At 39.9% G+C, this 20,019-nt stretch overlaps 1 protein-coding gene across 3 annotated transcripts in view; it reads left to right on the forward strand.

The window, feature by feature from the left end:
* LOC128705434 (uncharacterized) overlaps positions 1–17,910 on the forward strand; it is a 29,343-nt gene extending 11,433 nt beyond the window's left edge. For all 3 annotated transcript variants that reach the window (XM_070090146.1, XM_070090142.1, XM_070090151.1), the window contains exons 2-3: positions 14,380–14,524; positions 14,833–17,910. In XM_070090146.1, coding sequence (XP_069946247.1) covers positions 14,387–14,524; positions 14,833–17,835 — 3,141 coding nt within the window. In that variant the 5' untranslated portion in view covers positions 14,380–14,386 and the 3' untranslated portion in view covers positions 17,836–17,910. The remainder of the gene's footprint in view (positions 1–14,379; positions 14,525–14,832) is intronic.
* The last annotated feature ends 2,109 nt before the right edge of the window (positions 17,911–20,019 follow it).

The raw sequence follows: 20,019 nt of genomic DNA on the forward strand, positions 1-20,019 counted from the left end.
ATAGACACAGTCAACAAATTTAATGTCTTCTTAAAGCAGGGGACAGGCTGTAACTATCAAGTTGCCACCCAGTGGGCCTAGCCTCAATTGTGGGCAAATTACTAGAGTCAGTTGTGGCTGATATTGTGGGAAACCATCTTGATGAGCATGGTTTGATTGGTGATACTCAGCATGGATTCACGAGGGGCCGTTCCTGCCTAACTAATTTCTTAACCTTCTTCAGTGAAGCTTTTGAGGCCGTTGACCATGATAGAGAGTTCGATGTTGTTTATTTGGATTTTGGTAACGCTTTTGATAGAGTGCTGCACCAGAGACTGTTGGGGAAGGTGGTAGCTCGTGGCATGGGGGGGGGGTGCTGTCATGGATCGGGTTGTGGCTCACCGATGGGAAGCGGAGAGTGTGCTTAAATGGGGTTGGGTCCGAGTGGGGATCTGTAACGGGTGGCGTTCCGCAGGGGTCAGTCTTAGGCCTGTTGTTTATAATATATATCAGTGACCTTGATGAAGGAATTGCTAGTGATATGAGCAGGTTCGCCGATAACACGGGGATGGGTGGGATGGTTGATTCAGATGTGGATGTCACGGAACTTCGGGAGGATTTGGACAAACTCGGTACCTGGTCGGAAGGGTGGCGGATGCGGTTCAGTGTGGATGGGTGCAGGGTTCTGAGGCTCTGGAGTGTCCGTAACCCTAGTATTTGTCAGTTAAATAGCGTAGAACGTGGCCATACAGATTGCGAAGGGGACTTGGGGGTTGTGGTGGGCGGCAGCCTTGAACCGGGAGAGCAGTGCCTAAGCACACGTAACAAAGCAAACAGATTACGTACTGGGATTTATATCTAGAAGTGTAGCAACAGAAGTCCAGCGGTTATTTTACAGCTTTATACATCATTAGTAAGGCCTCACCTAGATTACGCAGCTTAGTTCTGGTCTCCATATTACAGAATGGATAACATGATGGAAGTGTATAAGTGGAAGATGGGTATTAACAAAGGGGATATGAATAAGGTTTTGAGGTTATCCCTTCAAGAAAGAACTCGCAATAATGGATTCAAATTAGATGAGTTTAGATTTTGAAAGGATATAGGAAAGTATTGGTTTGGAAATAGGGTAGTTGATGAGTGGAACAGTCTGCCTAGTAGAGTTATTGAAGCTAAAACATTGGGTAGTTTCAAATTTAGGTTAGATAAATACATGAGTGAGAGGGGTTGGATGTGAGTGAGACTTGCATAATGAGCAAATAGAATCATCAAAACTTATTTCCTGGGTAGCATTGAAAATTGGGTTGGGAAAATATTTTGTTAGTGGGCCATGGGCCAACAGGCCTGCTGCAGTGTTCCTCCTTTCTTATGTTCTCTACTGTAGGATCAAAGCTTGCAAGTAATATTCCTAGCTCAGACACCCAGCTGAAAGACTACCTCACTGGCAACCATGCAAATACTCTATTTCTAGCTCCAACTAATTCTACTGAAGTCTCACTTGTAATCAAATCATTAAAAAACAAAGCAGGAGATCTTGATGACTTATCACATTCATGAGAAATTGAGACACTTATGCAACTTACGGGAATCTTTACTGAAGAAACATTTCGCCACACAGTGGCTTCATCAATCCAATACAAAGTAGAAATGGGTAAGGAGAGGAGGAGTTTGAGGTGATCAGTCCCTCAGTCTGGAATCGATGTGTTCAGTTCATCACTCTTGTAGGAAGTACAGCATAGGGCCAGAGAGGTGGCTTAAATACGGCAGTCAGGTGAGTTGAAGCAGGAGGGGGCAGGATCACAGTGGGACCTGCCACTAGTGTAAGTAGATCGTCGTCCAAAGGTTGGACAAGCGTTGAAGAATTCTTTGTACCAAGATCCCATGATGTTGCAGTGTCTGACAGATGTGATGAATGGTCTTGAAAACCGACAAGTTGAAGAATTGAGACACTTGTGCAACATATGGGAATCTTTATTGAAGAAACGTTTTGCCACACAGTGGCTTCATCAGTCCAATACAAAGTAGAAATGGGTAAGGGATCTTGGTACAAAGACTTCAATGCTTGTTCAACCTTTGGACGATGACCTACTTACATTAGTGGCAGGTCCCACTGTGATCCTGCCTCCTGCTTCGACTCACCTGACTGGCCCTATGCTGTACTTCCTACAAGAGTGATGGACTGAACACATTGATTCCAGGCTGAGGGACTGATCACCTCAAACTCCTCCTCTCCTTACCCATTTCTACTTTGTATTGGACTGATGAAGCCAATGTGTGGCAAAACGTTTCTTCAGTAAAGATTCCCATAAGTTGCGTAAGTGTCTCAATTCTTCAACTTGTCGGTTTTCAAAACCATTCATCACATCACCATTCATATATAAAAAAGCTGCACATGTGCTGTAACCCATTATTGCAACAATGTTTAATAAATCTGTAGAGTCCTCAACCTTCCCATCCATACTCAAGACAGCAAGGGTCACCCCGATCCTCAAAGGAGGTGATCCAATGGATTTGAACAACTACATGTATAGACCTACATCAGACTTCCCTTACTTTCTAAAATATTCAAAAAAAATAATACACAAACAACTTTACTCCTACCTTATGTCCAACAACATACTTAGCCCCTGTCAGTTTGGGTTTAGACCAAAAAAAGAGCACGAATGATGCTATTATACAAATGCTTGAACTAATATATACAGCCCTCGATAAAAATGAATATCCTCTGGGGCTCTTCGTTGAGCTACGAAAAGCATTTGATACAGTGGACCACAATCTCCTGCACCTAAAGCTAAATCATTATGGCATCAGAGGACATTCCCTCATTTACCTAAAATCTTATCTTAACCCTTTGAGGGTTTTCGTCGTACTAGTACGTCTTGCGCGTAGGGGTTTTTGACGTACTAGTACTCATAAATTCTAGCGGCCTCAAATCTAGTGGGAGAAAGCTGGTAGGCCTTCATATGAAAGAATGGGTCTATGTGGTCAGTGTGCACAGTCTAAAAAAAATCCTGCAGCACACAGTGCATAATGAGAAAAAAAAAACTTTCACCATTTTTTTTTAATAAATCAGCAACTTTGCAGTGTATTTTCGTATGGTACTTATTGTTGTATTCTAGTTTTCTTGGTCTCATTTTATAGAATGGAAGACATATTACAGAAATTGAGATGATTTTGACTGGTTTTACAAAGAAAGGTGCCTTGAAATTGAGCTCAAAGTAGCAGAAATGTTCGATTTTTACCAAACTTCAAAAGTAAACAAATCGTGCCAAGCGTGCAATACACGTCAACTAGTGAGTCTAATATTCTTTCACAAGTGCACCAATAATATTTATACCATTTTTTACACTAATGCAGTAGTCTGCATAACAGTAAATCTTATATTTTTTGTGAAAATAAAAATTCAAAGTGGAAAGCAAAAGAATATAAGAGGGGCCTTGAGACATGACTAATGACTAGAGGAAATGTCATTTTAGTGCCAGGAATGTCTTTCTTGTTTATTCTGGACCCTATTCGGAAATTGGCATCTTTTGAAATTTGTGTGAAATTGGCAAAATTGCTAAATTCTGACCACTGTACTGGATAGTTGAATTTCATAAATGAGTGGTTTCTTGCACCCATTCGATAGAAAAAATGGAGTTCTAGCGAAATATTCATGTTTTTTGTCGACTAGTACAGGGAAATTGGCCGAAAATGGGGCTCAAAGTGGGCAAAATCGCCGATGCGTAAACATCACCGAGACCGCTAACTTTGCGAGAGCATAATTCCGTAAGTTTTCTATCAAATTTCAAACTTTTGGTGTCTTTATGATCGGAAAAAGATTCTCTATCTTTTCATAAGAGAAAATAATTTTTTTTTTTTTTAAATTTGGCCGACCCTGAGAACGAGTTTTGGAGAGGGCCTGTCGACCCTCAGATGGTTAAAGATAGACACCAGTATGTATATGCAAATGGAGTCAACTCCACTATCTAGCCTGTAGCTGTCGGAGTGCCCCAGGGTAGTGTCCTAGGCCCATTCCTCTCTCATCTACATCAATGATCTTCCCAATGTATCCCAACTCCTTAAACCAGTTCTGTTCACAGATGACACTACAGTGGTTCCTTGACTTAAGAGTTTAATTTCTTCTGTGACCTAGCTCACAACTCAATTTGCTCGTACAATGGAACCTCAAATATCGAACTTTCTTCGTTCCAGACGGCTGTTCAAGTGCTGTTACCAAACGAATTTATTCCCATCAGGAATAATTTAAAATTAGATTAGTTTATTTCAGACCCTCAAAAATACAGTTATACGTACAAGCACTTACAAAAATACACTTCCATAATTGGTTGAGTTGGGAGCAGTTCGATATTTGAGGTTCCACTGTATATCAAATCAGTTTTCCTCATTGAATTTGATTAAAAAGCGATTAATCTGTTCCAGCCCCCAAAAAACCACCCAAATTTTTTTGTTTCGGATTTTTAAATAAGAAAAATGTATTTATGAGTAAGAAATATTATATAAAAACATAATAAAAGAGAATGTAAAGAAATAAATTGGTTTTATAAAGTGTATTTACCTTGGAGATCAGACAATTTGGACTAACAGAAGATGCTGGTGGAAGTGGAGGGTGGAAAAGATAGGCAGAGGAGATTGGAGGTGTTCGTTTCATTTCGTGCTTTTTCAGTCGCTTTCATTCGTCATAAACTCTGTTGCTTAATCACTTAACTTACTTGCTACACTCTTAATGCTACACTTTATCGCTGAACTTAATTGCTACAATTTTCCTTCTGCTTTAGTATGGTACATATCGTAGGAGTACTACGCACGTACTGCCTCCCCAAGTTGACTACATACACACCTCGCTTGTGTTTTTCTGTGATTTCATGCTTTAATTCAATGGATATCATCCTCTTCTTCTTCTTCTCAGCACTGTCCTCTGCACTTACTTTCTTAGGACCCATGGTTAGAAAAAAGAAATTTGGCAAAATAACTGCACAAAACACAAGCACAACACAAGAGAGATGCTTCCACGGCATGGTAACCATGTGCACTGCACTCGGGATGCTGGGTGGATGTTGTAGCATTTGCTGCGCCAACTAGTGGCGGCGTATCTGAAGCTTGCTCGTAACTCGGATTTTGGCTCGCAACTCAAAGTAAAAAATCGACCGAACAACAGCTTGTAACTCGGAAAATTCGTAAGTCGGGGCACTAGTAAGTCAAGGTACCACTGTACCTTGACTTACAAGTGCCACAAAAACCCAGCTAAAAATATATACAGTGGTACCCCGAGTTTCGTACAGCTCCTAACTCGAACAATTATGTAAGTGTATTATTGTAAGTGCTTTTGTAAATGTATTTTTGGGGGTCTGAAACGGACTAATCTAATTTGCATTATTCCTTATGGGAATAAATTCGCTCGGTAACGGCACTCGAACAGCCTTCTGGAACGAATTATGGCTGAAACTCTGGGTACCACTGTGCTTGGATGATGACCAATAAACTCACTCTCAACATAGACAAAACATACTTCATGATGCTTGGAAACAGAGCCTTAAATATCCAACTTAATATCTTCCCCTTGACTGTCATCTTAAATTTCATTCCCATCAAACATATCCAAGAAAATTTCCAAATCAGTAGGCATCCTTTCCAAAATACGATACTATGTACCCCAAATGACACTCCTTACCCTATACCTCTCTTTAATATATCCCTACCTCACCTGTGGTATTTGTACCTGGGGATCAACCACAGCCAGCCACCTTAAACCTTTAATAACCCAACAAAAAGCTACTGTGCAGATGATTACCAGCTCCTGTGCTAGACAATACACACCACCACTTTTCAAAAGCCTGAACTTGCTAAATATACGAGATATACACTCATATTATTGTGCCTTCTACATATACAGAGCATTAAACTCCAATTCAAACCCTCCACTCAAACTTCTCCTTGATAGCTTCAACAGAACTCAGTTACAATACAAGGCATAAGGCACTCTTTGACATCCCTCGTGTCAGTCTCACACTATGCAAAAATGCAATGCACATAAAGGGTCTGAAGATCTAGAACTCTCTACCTGAACTGGTAAAGGATCCCCTGACTACCTATAAATTTAGGACTTTGCTTAAAAATCATCTCATCCCTCAATACTAACCAAACTAACCAAAACAACTTCTAATCAGTTATTATATTATGTGACCTTTAGTTTATTAAGCATCTGTTAATTTATGAAATATTGCTGCTTGAACCATTAATTGTAATATTGTTTTTATTATGTGCATCTTCAAGATTATTTTTCTTATAAACCTCCACCTTGACTACCTCACATTAGTATTAAGATTAAATAAGATTTTAATAAACTTAACCACCATTATCTTGTCTAGATTTATGCAGTTATTATGTACAGTGGACCCTCCCTATTTGTTGGGCTCTGTTTTCGCGCATTTCTGTTATCGCCAATTTTTTCCGTAAAGTTATTGGCTCTGTTTTCGTTGCTTTCCTCTGTTCTCATCGGTGGTATGGTAAAAATATTGGTTCCATTTCTGTTGCTTTCCTCTGTTCTCGTCATTGGTATGGTACATGTCCGAATGTGCCACGCACACACAACCTCCCACATATGCATTCTGAGGAGGCAGTGTCGCTTTGTTTCGCGGTGAGTGAACAGTATCACGTGAGGCCATAGGAAGCATTTCGTAATAATTCATTGTTTTTTTGCACTTGTTTATTCTGTATGGCTGCTAAATAAGCCACCAAGAGCCCAAAGCTAGTGCCAGCCTGTTGATAAAGAAGGTAAGAAACACGATAGAATTCAAGAAAAAACTCGAAGCACAGTACCAAATTGGAGGAGGAGGAGGAGGAGGGGAGAATGTGCCGCCTTCAGTGATTCAGCGATTCTACGATGTGTATGATACTAAAGCAGCAAGAGTCGATAAAGGCTATAGCACCAGCCAGTGATAAAGTGTAGCATTAACCCTTTCAGGGTTTCAGCCGTACTAGTACGGCTTTCGTGCCAGGCTCCTTGACGTACTAGTACGCATAAATTCTAGCGCCTTCAGATCTCGCGGGGAAAGGCTGGTAGGTCTAGATGTGAGAGAATGGGTGTGTGTGGTCGGTGTGCGCGGTAGAAAAAAAATCTGGGACCCAGTGGTGCATTGTGGGAATGCCATTTTAATAGACCTTGTTCACCATGCTTCGCGGTAAGAAGCTCCTCACTCCTTGGTGAATTGGGACACTTTTGTTCCCCAGTGACAGTTCTAATACAGATGGAAGTGCCAGTGAAGATGAGTTTCAAGGTTTTGGTGAGGTTTTGACCGAAACTAATGACCATAATATTGGTAATAGTGAGGAAAGCCCAGACGACCCTCAGCCTTCCACTTCTGCTGCTGGGCTGTCTTGTTCACGTTCAGTTGTACCAGAATCAAAGAGGAAACTCCTATTTTCCCAAATCCCGGACTCAGATGTGAGCATTGGAGATGATAGTGATAGTGAATATGAACTACAAGCTCTTGAAACCAGTTCCAGTAGTGATGGTGAAGTGCAATATTCTCCAGTGAAGCGTCAGTATATACGACGATATATGCGCTCTGGTAGTGTGCCATATGCTATTCCAAGGGGAAGGAGTACATCTCGTAGTACATCCCGTGGCTGTACAACAGGACCAGACAGTGAAAATGACAATGATAGTATTGCAATTGCGATGGAAACTGTGCATGGTGGTGGTAGTGGTGGTGCCGGCGGTGAGGCACCAGCAGTGGGCCATGCTGCCACCCACGCCACTGCCTCAGCTGATCTACAGCAAAGGCCACTATCCCCCACCCACCCACCACACCAGCCTCCACAACCACAACCTCCACAACCACAACCACCTGTCATTGTCCAGTACCCACCAGCAGACTGCACCTGGGATTGGCAGGAAGCTGTTAATTTTGTTCCAAATCCCCACCAGTTTGATGAAAACCAAAGTGGAATACGGCCATGTTGTACACTGGGGAACAATGCCACTGAACTGGAATGTTTCGAGTTATTCTTTGACGAACCCCTGATGAAATTATTGTCAGGGAAAGCAACAGATACTACGAGTACACCATGGCAAACAAAATACTTTCACCAAGCTCATGGCTACACAGGTGGAAGGAGACAACTGTGGCTGAGATGTATCTTTTCTTTGCCACAATAATGCTTATGCCACATGTGTATAAGCACAGTGTGATATCATACTGGTCAATAGACCGCCTGATTGCAACCCCAGGTTTCAGTGATATAATGGGAGTGAATCGATTTGTGCTACTATTACGTATGCTTCACTTCTCAGACAAAACCAGGCCTGACAGAAACGACAGGTTATATAAGATTAGGAATGTGGTTTGTGTATCTGAAAGAGAAATTCAATATGTATTTTTATCCCTTCAGGAAGCTTGTAATTGACGAGTCTTTGATTCTGTTCAAAGGAAAACTCTCTTTCAAGCAGTACATACCAAGCAAGAGGAAATGCTTTGGTATAAAGTTGTTTGTGCTTTGTGATTGTTACACTGGTCTGGTATTGGATATTATTGTGTACACTGGAAGTTATACATTGCAAAATACCAGGAAGTTATTGGGCATCTCTGGTGATGAGGTTAGAACAATGATAGAACCATACCTTGGTAAGGGGCATATATTATATACTGATAACTGGTACGCAAGCCCCTCACTCAGTGATTTTTTGCGAGTGAACATGACAGATGTGTGTGGCACAGTGCGTGCAAATCGTAAACATATGCCCAGGTTTGACGCTGGCACTCGTACAGGTGAGGTGCAGGCGTTTCCTGCCAATGACATCATGGCATTTCGGTGGCATGACGAACAAGATGTCACACTGTTGTCATCAGTTCACCCTAACGAAATGACAAACACTGGCAGGCAGCATAGAGAGAGCAATGAACCCATTCTAAAACCTGCAGCTGTGATTGATTACACCTTCGATATGTGCTCAGTGGACAAATGTGACATGCAGATTAGGTTTGCTGATTGTGTTCGCAAGAGTTATAAGTGGTACATAAAATTCTTTTTACATCTTCTGGACATTTCCATGCTCAATGCTTATAATATGCATAAGATGAGGACCAGAAACAAACCATCATATGGCGAATTCTGTTTGTCTGTCATCAGACAAATAGTATTCAAGCACCAAGGAACAACACCTGCAATAGACCGCCCACTAAATTGTCAACAACTACCTTCTCGTCTGAAGCATGATCACTTCCTAGTAAAACTGCCTGCTATTGCTTTCAAGAAAAAGGCTCAGAAGAGGTGTTACGTCTGTGCACATACAAAAAAACTCCCACAACAATGCAGAGATACTTGTTTTATGTGTGAGGAGTGTAAAACACCATTGTGCATGACACCATGTTTCAAAGACTTCCGCAGCCTGCAGAACTTCTAGAAACATTCCCTGTGACTGTATATGTGTTTTTAAAATATAGAAAAATAGTAATAAACAACATTTTATATCATTTGTGTGTGAAAACAACAATTATAAACAATATAAGGACAGCAGTGTTTGTGGAGTTATTGTGTAGTAAATAAAGAGAAAAAACTTATAAAATAGTGCTAATATTGGTCTCACAGGCCATAAAAGTTACCTGTAAAAAAAAAATTAAAAAATTATAGAAAATAGTACCTAATTGAGGTTCAGACATGTATGCGTGGAGCCCCAGACCGACATAATGAGATTAGTCACGAGGGAGCATTCACCAAATTCAACTTCAATAACAAAAACATAAAGTGGGACCAAGTAAACCAAGTCCTAACCGATATAAGCTGGGAAGATATACTAAGCAACACAGACCCCAACTTATGCCTAGAACAGATTAACTTGGTGGCACTCGATGTATGCACAAGGCTTATTCCTCTAAGAAAAAGGAGGAGTAGATGTAAAATAGAAAGAGACAGGCGCTCCCTTTACAGGCAACGGAAAAGAATAACAGAGCGGCTAAAAGAGGTCAATATATCTGAAATGCATAGGGAGACACTGGTCAGAGAAATAGCAAGCATCGAACTTAAGCTAAAAGAATCCTTTAGGAGTCAGGAATCGCGGGAAGAACTAAAAGCCATAAATGAAATCGAAAGAAACCCAAAGTATTTCTTCTCCTATGCCAAATCAAAATCGAGAACAACGTCCAGTATTGGGCCCCTACTTAAACAAGATGGGTCCTACACAGATGATAGCAAGGAAATGAGTGAGCTACTCAAGTCCCAATATGACTCAGTTTTTAGCAAGCCGCTAACCAGACTGAGAGTCGAAGATCAAAATGAATTTTTTATGAGAGAGCCACAAAATTTGATTAACACAAGCCTATCCGATGTTATCCTGATGCCAAATGACTTCAAACAGGCGATAAATGACATGCCCATGCACTCTGCCCCAGGGCCAGACTCATGGAACTCTGTGTTGATCAAGAACTACAAGAAGCCCCTATCACGAGCCTTTTCCATCCTATGGAGAGGGAGCATGGACACGGGGGTCGTCCCACAGTTACTAAAAACAACAGACATAGTCCCACTCCACAAAGGGGGCAGTAAAGCAACAGCAAAGAACTACAGACCAATAGCACTAACATCCCATATCATAAAAATCTTTGAAAGGGTCCTAAGAAGCAAGATCACCACCCATCTAGAAACCCATCAGTTACACAACCCAGGGCAACATGGGTTTAGAACAGGTCGCTCCTGTCTGTCTCAACTATTGGATCACTACGACAAGGTCCTAAATGCACTAGAAGACAAAAAGAATGCAGATGTAATATATACAGACTTTGCAAAAGCCTTCGACAAGTGTGACCATGGCGTAATAGCGCACAAAATGCGTGCTAAAGGAATAACAGGAAAAGTCGGTCGATGGATCTATAATTTCCTCACTAACAGAACACAAGAGAGTAGTCGTCAACAGAGTAAAGTCCGAGGCAGCTACGGTGAAAAGCTCTGTTCCACAAGGCACAGTACTCGCTCCCATCTTGTTCCTCATCCTCATATGTGACATAGACAAGGATGTCAGCCACAGCACCATGTCTTCCTTTGCAGATGACACCCGAATCTGCATGACAGTGTCTTCCATTGCAGACACTGCAAGGCTCCAGGCGGACATCAACCAAATCTTTCAGTGGGCTGCAGAAAACAATATGAAGTTCAACGATGAGAAATTTCAATTACTCAGATATGGTAAACATGAGGAAATTAAATCTTCATCAGAGTACAAAACAAATTCTGGCCACAAAATAGAGCGAAACACCAACGTCAAAGACCTGGGAGTGATTATGTCGGAGGATCTCACCTTCAAGAACCATAACATTGTATCAATCGCATCTGCTAGAAAAATGACAGGATGGATAATGAGAACCTTCAAAACTAGGGAGGCCAAGCCCATGATGACACTCTTCAGGTCACTTGTTCTATCTAGGCTGGAATATTGCTGCACACTAACAGCACCTTTCAAGGCAGGTGAAATTGCCGACCTAGAAAATGTACAGAGAACTTTCACGGCGCGCATAACGGAGATAAAACACCTCAATTACTGGGAGCGCTTGAGGTTCCTAAACCTGTATTCCCTGGAACGCAGGAGGGAGAGATACATGATTATATACACCTGGAAAATCCTAGAGGGACTAGTACTGAACTTGCACACGAAAATCACTCACTACGAAAGCAAAAGACTTGGCAGACGATGCACCATCCCCCCAATGAAAAGCAGGGGTGTCACTAGCACGTTAAGAGACCATACAATAAGTGTCAGGGGCCCGAGACTGTTCAACTGCCTCCCAGCACACATAAGGGGGATTACCAACAGACCCCTGGCAGTCTTCAAGCTGGCACTGGACAAGCACCTAAAGTCAGTTCCTGATCAGCCGGGCTGTGGCTCGTACGTTGGTTTGCGTGCAGCCAGCAGCAACAGCCTGGTTGATCAGGCTCTGATCCACCAGGAGGCCTGGTCACAGACCGGGCCGCAGGGGCGTTGACCCCCAGAACTCTCTCCAGGTAAACTCCAGGTAAAGAACCAAAAAAAAAAAAATACCGGGTGATGGCAGTCAGCGATGTTACCATATATGGGGCATTTTCTGTCAAGTTCACGCCTCCATATCTCGGTAAGAATTGATGGTAAAAAATTTTTGTTTAGCCTATAATGTTTAGAAAAAAAACTATCTTTTCATAAACAAAAATAATTTTTTTTTTTTTTGAAATTTGGGGGACCCTGAGAACAAGTCTCTGAAAGGGCCTGGGGACCCTGAAAGGGTTAACAGTGTAGCAAATAGGTTAAGCGATTAAGCGATGAAAAAAAGCATGACATGAAACTCACTCCTCCATTGTTGTTTGAGGTATATAGGGTACTGGCAAACATATGCTGCCCTGCCTATCTTCCACCACCCTAAACCAATGCCAGCATCTCCGAAGTACAGTAAGTGTAAACATTTCTTATTTATAAATTAAAGTGTAAATATTTTTTATTTATTTCATATATTTATTTATTTATTTATTTTGTCTTTGCAAACAGTACATTGAGATTTTGTATTTACAATAGTGGGTTGCAATGCAAAGAGAACCTCTATTATGCCTAGGCATTATGGGTCGACTTAACATTATTGGCTTACAGTCTACTTAATACTAAGGAGTATATCATAGTTGTACAGTAGGATAGTAATTATTTCATAGTTGTACAGTAGAATATTAATTATAAATTAATCAAAATTTCTATAAAACAAAGATTTATTTATATTCAAAAACACTTTTTGTGAAAACAATGATTCAATTATATTCCTGTCAACAATGGATAAAAGGTTCAATGTGATTGTTTCAGCTATGATGTGGGAGTACATAGGTGAGTAAGTGTGTACTGAGTATTTAGCATTTAGTCTAGGGTGATTAAGTGGCTTTTGAGAAGAGTCTTAAATTGATTTTCAGACTGGGTTACTTTAATATCTTCTGGTAATGAATTCCATATTTTGGGGCCTTTTATGTGCATAGAGTTTTTACACAGTGTGATATGGATACGAGGTATATCTTGTGTTGTGGTCATGTGTCCTGTTTAGGTTGGTGAGGAGAAGTTTGAGTGGGGGGTTTATATTTGCATGTATTGTTCTGTGTATGTAGTAGGCACATGAATAAGTATGGATGAATAAGTATGGCACATGGATAAGTATGTAGTAGGCACATGAATAAGTATGGTGAGCAGATTCAGGGTTTTGAAAATTGGTGGAGAATGCTGGCGGGAGTGGGAATTTGTTATCATTCTTACTGCTGCCTTTTGCTGGGTTATTAGGGGTTTTAGGTGATTGGATGTTGATCCCCATGCACAGATTCCATATGTAAGATAAGGGTATATGAGTGAATGGTACAGTGCCAGGAGAGCTGACTGTGGAACGTAGTACCTTATCTTTGACAGTATGCCTACAGTCTTGGAGATTTTCTTGGTGATTTGTTGTATGTGTGTCCGGAACTCAAGGCTACTGTCAAGGTGGATACCTATGAATTTTCCCTCTGTGAGTCTTGTGACTGATGATCCATTATAAATTGCATACAATGTGTGAATAGTGTTGGTGGCTTCTGCTGCCACCTACACTACCACTAATATGTACGGCTTCTCTCAGTGGCCCTTAAAACCCAACAACATCACCACCACTTACTCCTCACATACATAATGACATATTTTATTAATTCTAGAGTATATACTGTATCATGTTTCTGTGTTATTAATATTGTTTATTATGTCATATTAGATGAATTGTGATAGATAAATAAACCGTGGAATATAGTTCTTCTCTATAAAATGTATTTTTTGTTTATACTTTTGGATATCTCAAACAGATTTATTAGATTTACATTATTTCTTATGGGGAAAAATAGTTTCAATTTTAGTCGATTTCACATTTTGTTGGACACTCTGGGGCGAATTAAAGATGAAAAGGGAGGGTCCTCTGTACTAGGATTAGTCTGTTCGAAATACCCCAGCATGATAGTGGCTTTCCTTGTACTTATTTAACCAAAATTGTAATTAGACTTTATAACCTTTACAAGGAAATAAAATCTTTATGCTACCACTACAACAAACATGCTACCACCATGTTATCACTGCCTTTTCTGTGATAGGTCCTACTGTTACTGCAAATAACAGTCTACAGAATTCCCAATACCAGTTTGGAGCATTGTCAAAATTTGAAGGACCACTGTAAGTTTCAGTTTTTGTTAGCATTCTGTTAATACAGAGTTGTACAATGGTAGTGTCTATCTTTACCTGTACTGTATAGCAGATGATTGAGTCTCTTGTGGTTCCTCTCTCTCCCCTTGTTACTTTCACTATACTTCTGGGAGATTTTATTTTGTAGATAAGATTTATGGTGTGAAAAAACAATTGATTTTTGTCTACTGTATATCTTATGTATGTTTCAGGAGCACAATGCCACGAAAATGTGTTTTATGTGGGGCCTCGCACAGCATCACCCTCTCAGTGTTTGCATTTCCCAAATCAAGCCGTCAACGAGCTGCCTGGGTGACTGCCATTCAACAGATTATTCCTACATTTTGTGACCCGCAGGTGGGTAAGATGAAGCAGTTCAGATTGTTGATGTTGTTCAGCATTCATTGTGCCTAGCCAGTACAGTACAGGGTGTTTTGCAACCATTTTCTTCATGAGTTATTACATACCTGCAATATCTGCTGCTGGCTGTACAATCCAGTTAAATTCCTCAGGTCAAGCCCTGCTGATCTTATTGTTTTCCCCTCTGTATTTTTATCAGGTTCTCATTTTGAGCCATTTATTTTTTACTAGTGTTTAGGTACAGTACAGTACTGCAGTATATTTATTTGCATACAGAGTAACCAAAAGCAGTTTTTTTTCCCCAGACTGATGGTCATTTGGCTAGTGCTCGTAGTGGAGTATGTGTGAGGCATTTCCACCCTGAATATGTAAAAAAGGGCAAGAAGTCGAGCCTTAACCGAAAAGCTGTTCCACTTGTAGTGGCTGACCTCAGCATCAATGGAAATTTTACTCATGCAAAAAATAACCTTGCAGCATCCTTCTTGGTACATGAAAGTAGCAAAACAAGAGAAAGTTTCTTGATTGATGATGATGAAACCCTTAGAGGTCCTCCTGAGGTGGCTTCTGAGAGCAAGAAAGGAAACAACTGGCATGAAGACCAACTGAAAGCTGAAAATTGCTTGAGTATAAATATTGATGATTATCTACCAAATGAAGATTCTTATGTGGAGTCAAGCAAGGCCATCACTGATCATGGATTTGCCTTTAGCAGTAAGGAAATATCAGAAAAATATATTTGTCTTGTTTGTGGAAAACATGACAAAAATTATAGTTTAATATGTATTTTCAATGTCCATGATTTTCCTGGTAACATTACTGTGAGTTTGTTGTCAAAAATTGTTGGTAGGTCAAAGCAAGAGGTTCTTTGTGTTAGTATGAAAATTTGCTCCATGTGTGAGAATCTTCTCCAAGAGGTTGCACAAATTGAAGAAGATTTAAAACTGAAGAAGCAGACAATAAGACAAATGTTTGAGACTACTCTGGAAGAGCACAAAGGGAAGTCAGATGTGGTAGTAATGGCTTCCAAACCTTTGGATGTTTATCCAGAGGAAATACAATGTAACAGAAGTTTAATATCGGATTCAGGTTCTGTTGAGAATATGGGCGATAAAAGTGACAGTGGTACAAGTGAGCAGCTGTCAGACAAGGTGAGAAAAAGTTCCCGAAGGCTAGCATCAGCAAAGAAATACCGTTGTCCTCAGTGTAAGGAAGTTTATTCCAGCCTTGCATTATGGGTTCATCATTTATCAAAACATTCAGATATGGAAGATTTACCATTGCAAAATAAAGGCAAACAAATGCCTTCAAGAATGAAGAAGAAACATAAAATGGGTATCCATACTTGTGAGGAATGTGGTAAGACATTCTTTTGTAAGCAGACCCTTGTGGCCCATGCTGCTGCACATCAGAAAGGTTCTGAGTGTTCTGTATGCGGAAGGTATCTAACCACTAAAGCCAGGCTCAAAGCTCATCTCTTCAAGTTTCATGGAATAGGAGAAGAGAAAAATAAGGAAGTAGCATGTCAAGATTGTGAAAAATGCTTTGGGACCAAAGCTGGACTGCGTTATCATCGTAATGTTGTGCATCATGTAGGCACCAAGTATGTGTGTGAACACTGCAGCAAGATATTTTATTATCATGTGCCATTCAGAAGTCACCTATTATATGCTCATGGGGAAAAGAAAATAGTGTGTGAAACGTGTGGGGAGAAATTTTTCACTATTTCCAAATTAAATACCCATATTAATGCTGTTCACAGAAGTGCCCAGTCATGGACGTGTGATGATTGTGATTCAAAGTTTACAACTTACACAGCATATCGCCATCATGTGAATGTGAAGCATCTCAAGGTGCAGCATACGTGTGATTATTGCAGTGCACAGTTCCGAAAGAAGTCTTCACTGATGTTCCATCTATGGAAGCACTCTGTTTACATTTGCCAACTATGTAGGGAAAGTTTTTCCAGTAACATTGACTTGCGAAGTCACATGTCTGTTACTCATGGTAAGGAATTTAACTGGAAGGGCAAGAGGAAGCAAAATATTCAAATACCAGAGAAGAAGCTTGTGGAAGAGGATGAATTGCAGAAAAATTCAGGATCAGATGAACACATTCAGCAAAATGATCATGTAACATCCATTGTAATAAATGATCTCCTTATGACTGCAGAATCTTATGATAACAGCAGCCTTCAGCCCTTCTCTTTGTCATCATGTGAAAAACTACCAGAGAAGCATTCATATACAAATGAAGATATGAAAGTAAAATCTCTAAGTATTATTGATACATCACAAGACCTCAGGGGTGTTGATTCTGTACAGTTTGACACAGTGGAGACATTGGAAGTAAAGTCCTCTCATGATCACATTGAAATGACACCTGGAGTCTCTCTCATCAATGTGCAGATTCTCGGAGACATGGAAATTTCCCAGAGTGATACTCTGGGAGACCTGAAAAGCACTATGTTGGTAGATGCTACAGACCATTTGTCCCATGATGGTCAGCTAGATAATGAGGATAATATGGCTAGCCACTTGGCTGTTGAAACACATCTCTCAGGTGAACATCTTGAAGTTGGAGGTGGCTTGGAAACCGCAAACCATTTGGAGACTACATGTCATTTAGAAGCTGCTGAACATTTAGAATCACCTTGCCACTTGGAGGTTACAGACCACCTTAGTACTGAAAGTCATATACAAGTACCTAGCCAATTAAAATCTCCTCACCATCTTGAAACAGGAGACCACTTAAAGGTTGCTGGACATATTGACATCACAGACCACTTGAATGCGACAGGTCATATTACTGATTCTGTAAATCTTAACTCTAATCCCAGTATGGTAGCCACAAACCACCTTGAAAGCTCAGACAATTTAGAGCCAACAGAGCATCTCCACATGCCAACTAATATTAATGATTCTTCACAATTAGATTCAAGTCATTTAGAACATGCTGATCAATGCTCACTCCCATCAATGATCAGTCAGATAGAGGGGGAAGTGGATGAACATATGGTAGACCCAGTTAATGGTCCTCTGGTAACAGAAATGGTTCCGGTAATCCATAATATGGCAAGTGAAGTTAATAATGATATAGAAGAATGTACAAATGCACACTCAAGTCAGAACATTGACCAGCATATACCAAAGGAAACAGATACAGAGATGATGAACCAAAATTTAGACAAAGAGATTGAGAAAATTGATGAAGTAGAACTAGAACCATTTTCTGTTACTTTGGATGGGAAAGAAGTTCAGTATCAGTATGTGATGTACATATCTGCTTCTGGGGAAGACAACTGTAGATGAAGTAAATATATGCAGCTGCACTCTTGTGTCTGCACTTAACTCTTTGTGGATTTAGCAACTAAACTACAGTAAATGTATTTTGTGTTATTTCTATACCTTGTCTTATGTCATTTTCATTCTTGAAATGGTTAGAAATCAATAGAATGTGTGGATGCAAATATGAAAAAATACCACAGTAAAAATATTAATAGAACAGAAACAGTTCAGCACTAGTGTGTTTACACACTGGAGATACTAGAGACAAAAATCAAGGTTAGCACATTTTATAGGCTGCAAAATAGTTTCTTAGTGAGGTGCTAAGGTACATGTCAGAGAGGTTGAATAAGCAACTACATACTCATTCTTAATCCTTTTACTGTCTCTGATGTAGATCTATGTCATTGACACCAGTGTTGCACACACAGATCAATGTTTTAAGCACATCATCCTCAAATATGCTCTGAGCAGTAAATTTTGGTCAAGACATGAGAATAGGTTTGTGTGGGGGGGCTGCACAATATAAAAAAAATCCTGCCCCATGCAATGTATGATGGGAAAAGTATGCTTCTGACCCTATTTTTTTTTTTTTTCAAGTTTTTATTTATTTGCAAAATTTACAATGTGTGACTGACATATTATAAGGAGTCTATTTCCATGCATAGTTTACAATGTTAACTTACAATATTGATTTGCAAGTGCAATGAAAGCCAATATCATGCCGAGGCATTTTGGGCAGACTACACCTAGTACATAACAGACTATACTTAACCCTTTTAAGGTCTGTGCCGTAGATCTACGGCTTTACGTCGAGGGTCCAAACTGTAGATCTACGCCGTGAGCTCAGCTCACACTGATAAGCTGTGAGCGGTGAATTTGGGCCTAGATATGAGAAAATACATCTATGTGGTATGTGTGCACCACATAAAACAAATCCTGCAGCACACAGTGCATAATGAGAGAAAAAACTGAGACCGTAATTTTCGATTAAAACAGCAACTTTGCAGTGTTTTTTGTATGTTTTTTTATAGTTGTATTTGTGATTTCTTGGTCTCATTTGATAGAATGGAAGATATATTACAGAAATAGAGATGATTTTGATTGGTTTTAGTACTAAAAATGGCTTGAAACTGAGCTCAAAGTAGCAGAAATGTTAAATTTTTGCCGATGTTCAAGAGTAAACAAATGACCTCACATGTCTAATATACGCCAGCTGGTGGGTCTAATATACGTTCACAAATGTGCTGATATTATTTATACAATTATTACAATATTGCATAACAGTAAATCAAGAAAGAAGACAGAAGAAAGAAGAAGATGAACGACACCCCCAACCGGGGGCCACAGCCTGGTCACCATATGGAGAAGACCCGGGCCGGAAGTACCGGCGAACCTCTAATGAATGAATGAAGTAAATCTTCTATTTTTTTGGTTTGAATAAAAATTCATTATGTTAATAAAAAATCAAAATGGGATTCATTTGTAAAGCCTGAAAACATAACTAATGAACAGAGGAAATTTTAGTTTAGTGCCAGGAATGCCTGCATTGTTTATTCTGGACCCTATTTTGAAATTGGAATACAGTGGACCCCCGGTTAACGATATTTTTTCATTCCAGAAGTATGTTCAGGTGCCAGTACTGACCGAATTTGTTCCCATAAGGAATATTGTGAAGTAGATTAGTCCATTTCAGACCCCCAAACATACACGTACAAACGCACTTACATAAATACACTTACATAAATACACTTACATAATTGGTCGCATTGGGAGGTGATCGTTAAGCGGGGGTCCACTGTATTTTGAACTTTGCACTAAATTGGCCAAATTACCAATTTCCAATCATTTTTTTTTGTAGTTGAAGCAGTTGAGTTGGCGATTTCTTGTGCTCAGTTGATAGAATAGAAGTAATACTAGTGAAATAGCTAAGAATTTGGTCGACTGGAATAAGGTAATTGGCCTAAAATGGGAGTCAAAGTTGGCAAAATCGCCAATGCGTAAATATCACTGACACATCAAAATTCGCGAGAGCATAATTTTGTCAATTTTCCATCAAATTTCGTACTTTTTGTTTTATTACCTTCAGAAAAAGATTCTCTGCCATTTCATAAGAACAAATAACAAAATTATTTTTCGAAAATTCTTGGACACTGTTGCACACTTTGAAATTTGGCATCTGGACCCTGAAAGGGTTAATACTAGATATAT

The sequence above is a fragment of the Cherax quadricarinatus genome, chromosome 3 (genome assembly GCF_038502225.1).
Source record: "Cherax quadricarinatus isolate ZL_2023a chromosome 3, ASM3850222v1, whole genome shotgun sequence".
Classification (NCBI taxonomy): Eukaryota; Metazoa; Arthropoda; class Malacostraca; order Decapoda; family Parastacidae; genus Cherax; species Cherax quadricarinatus.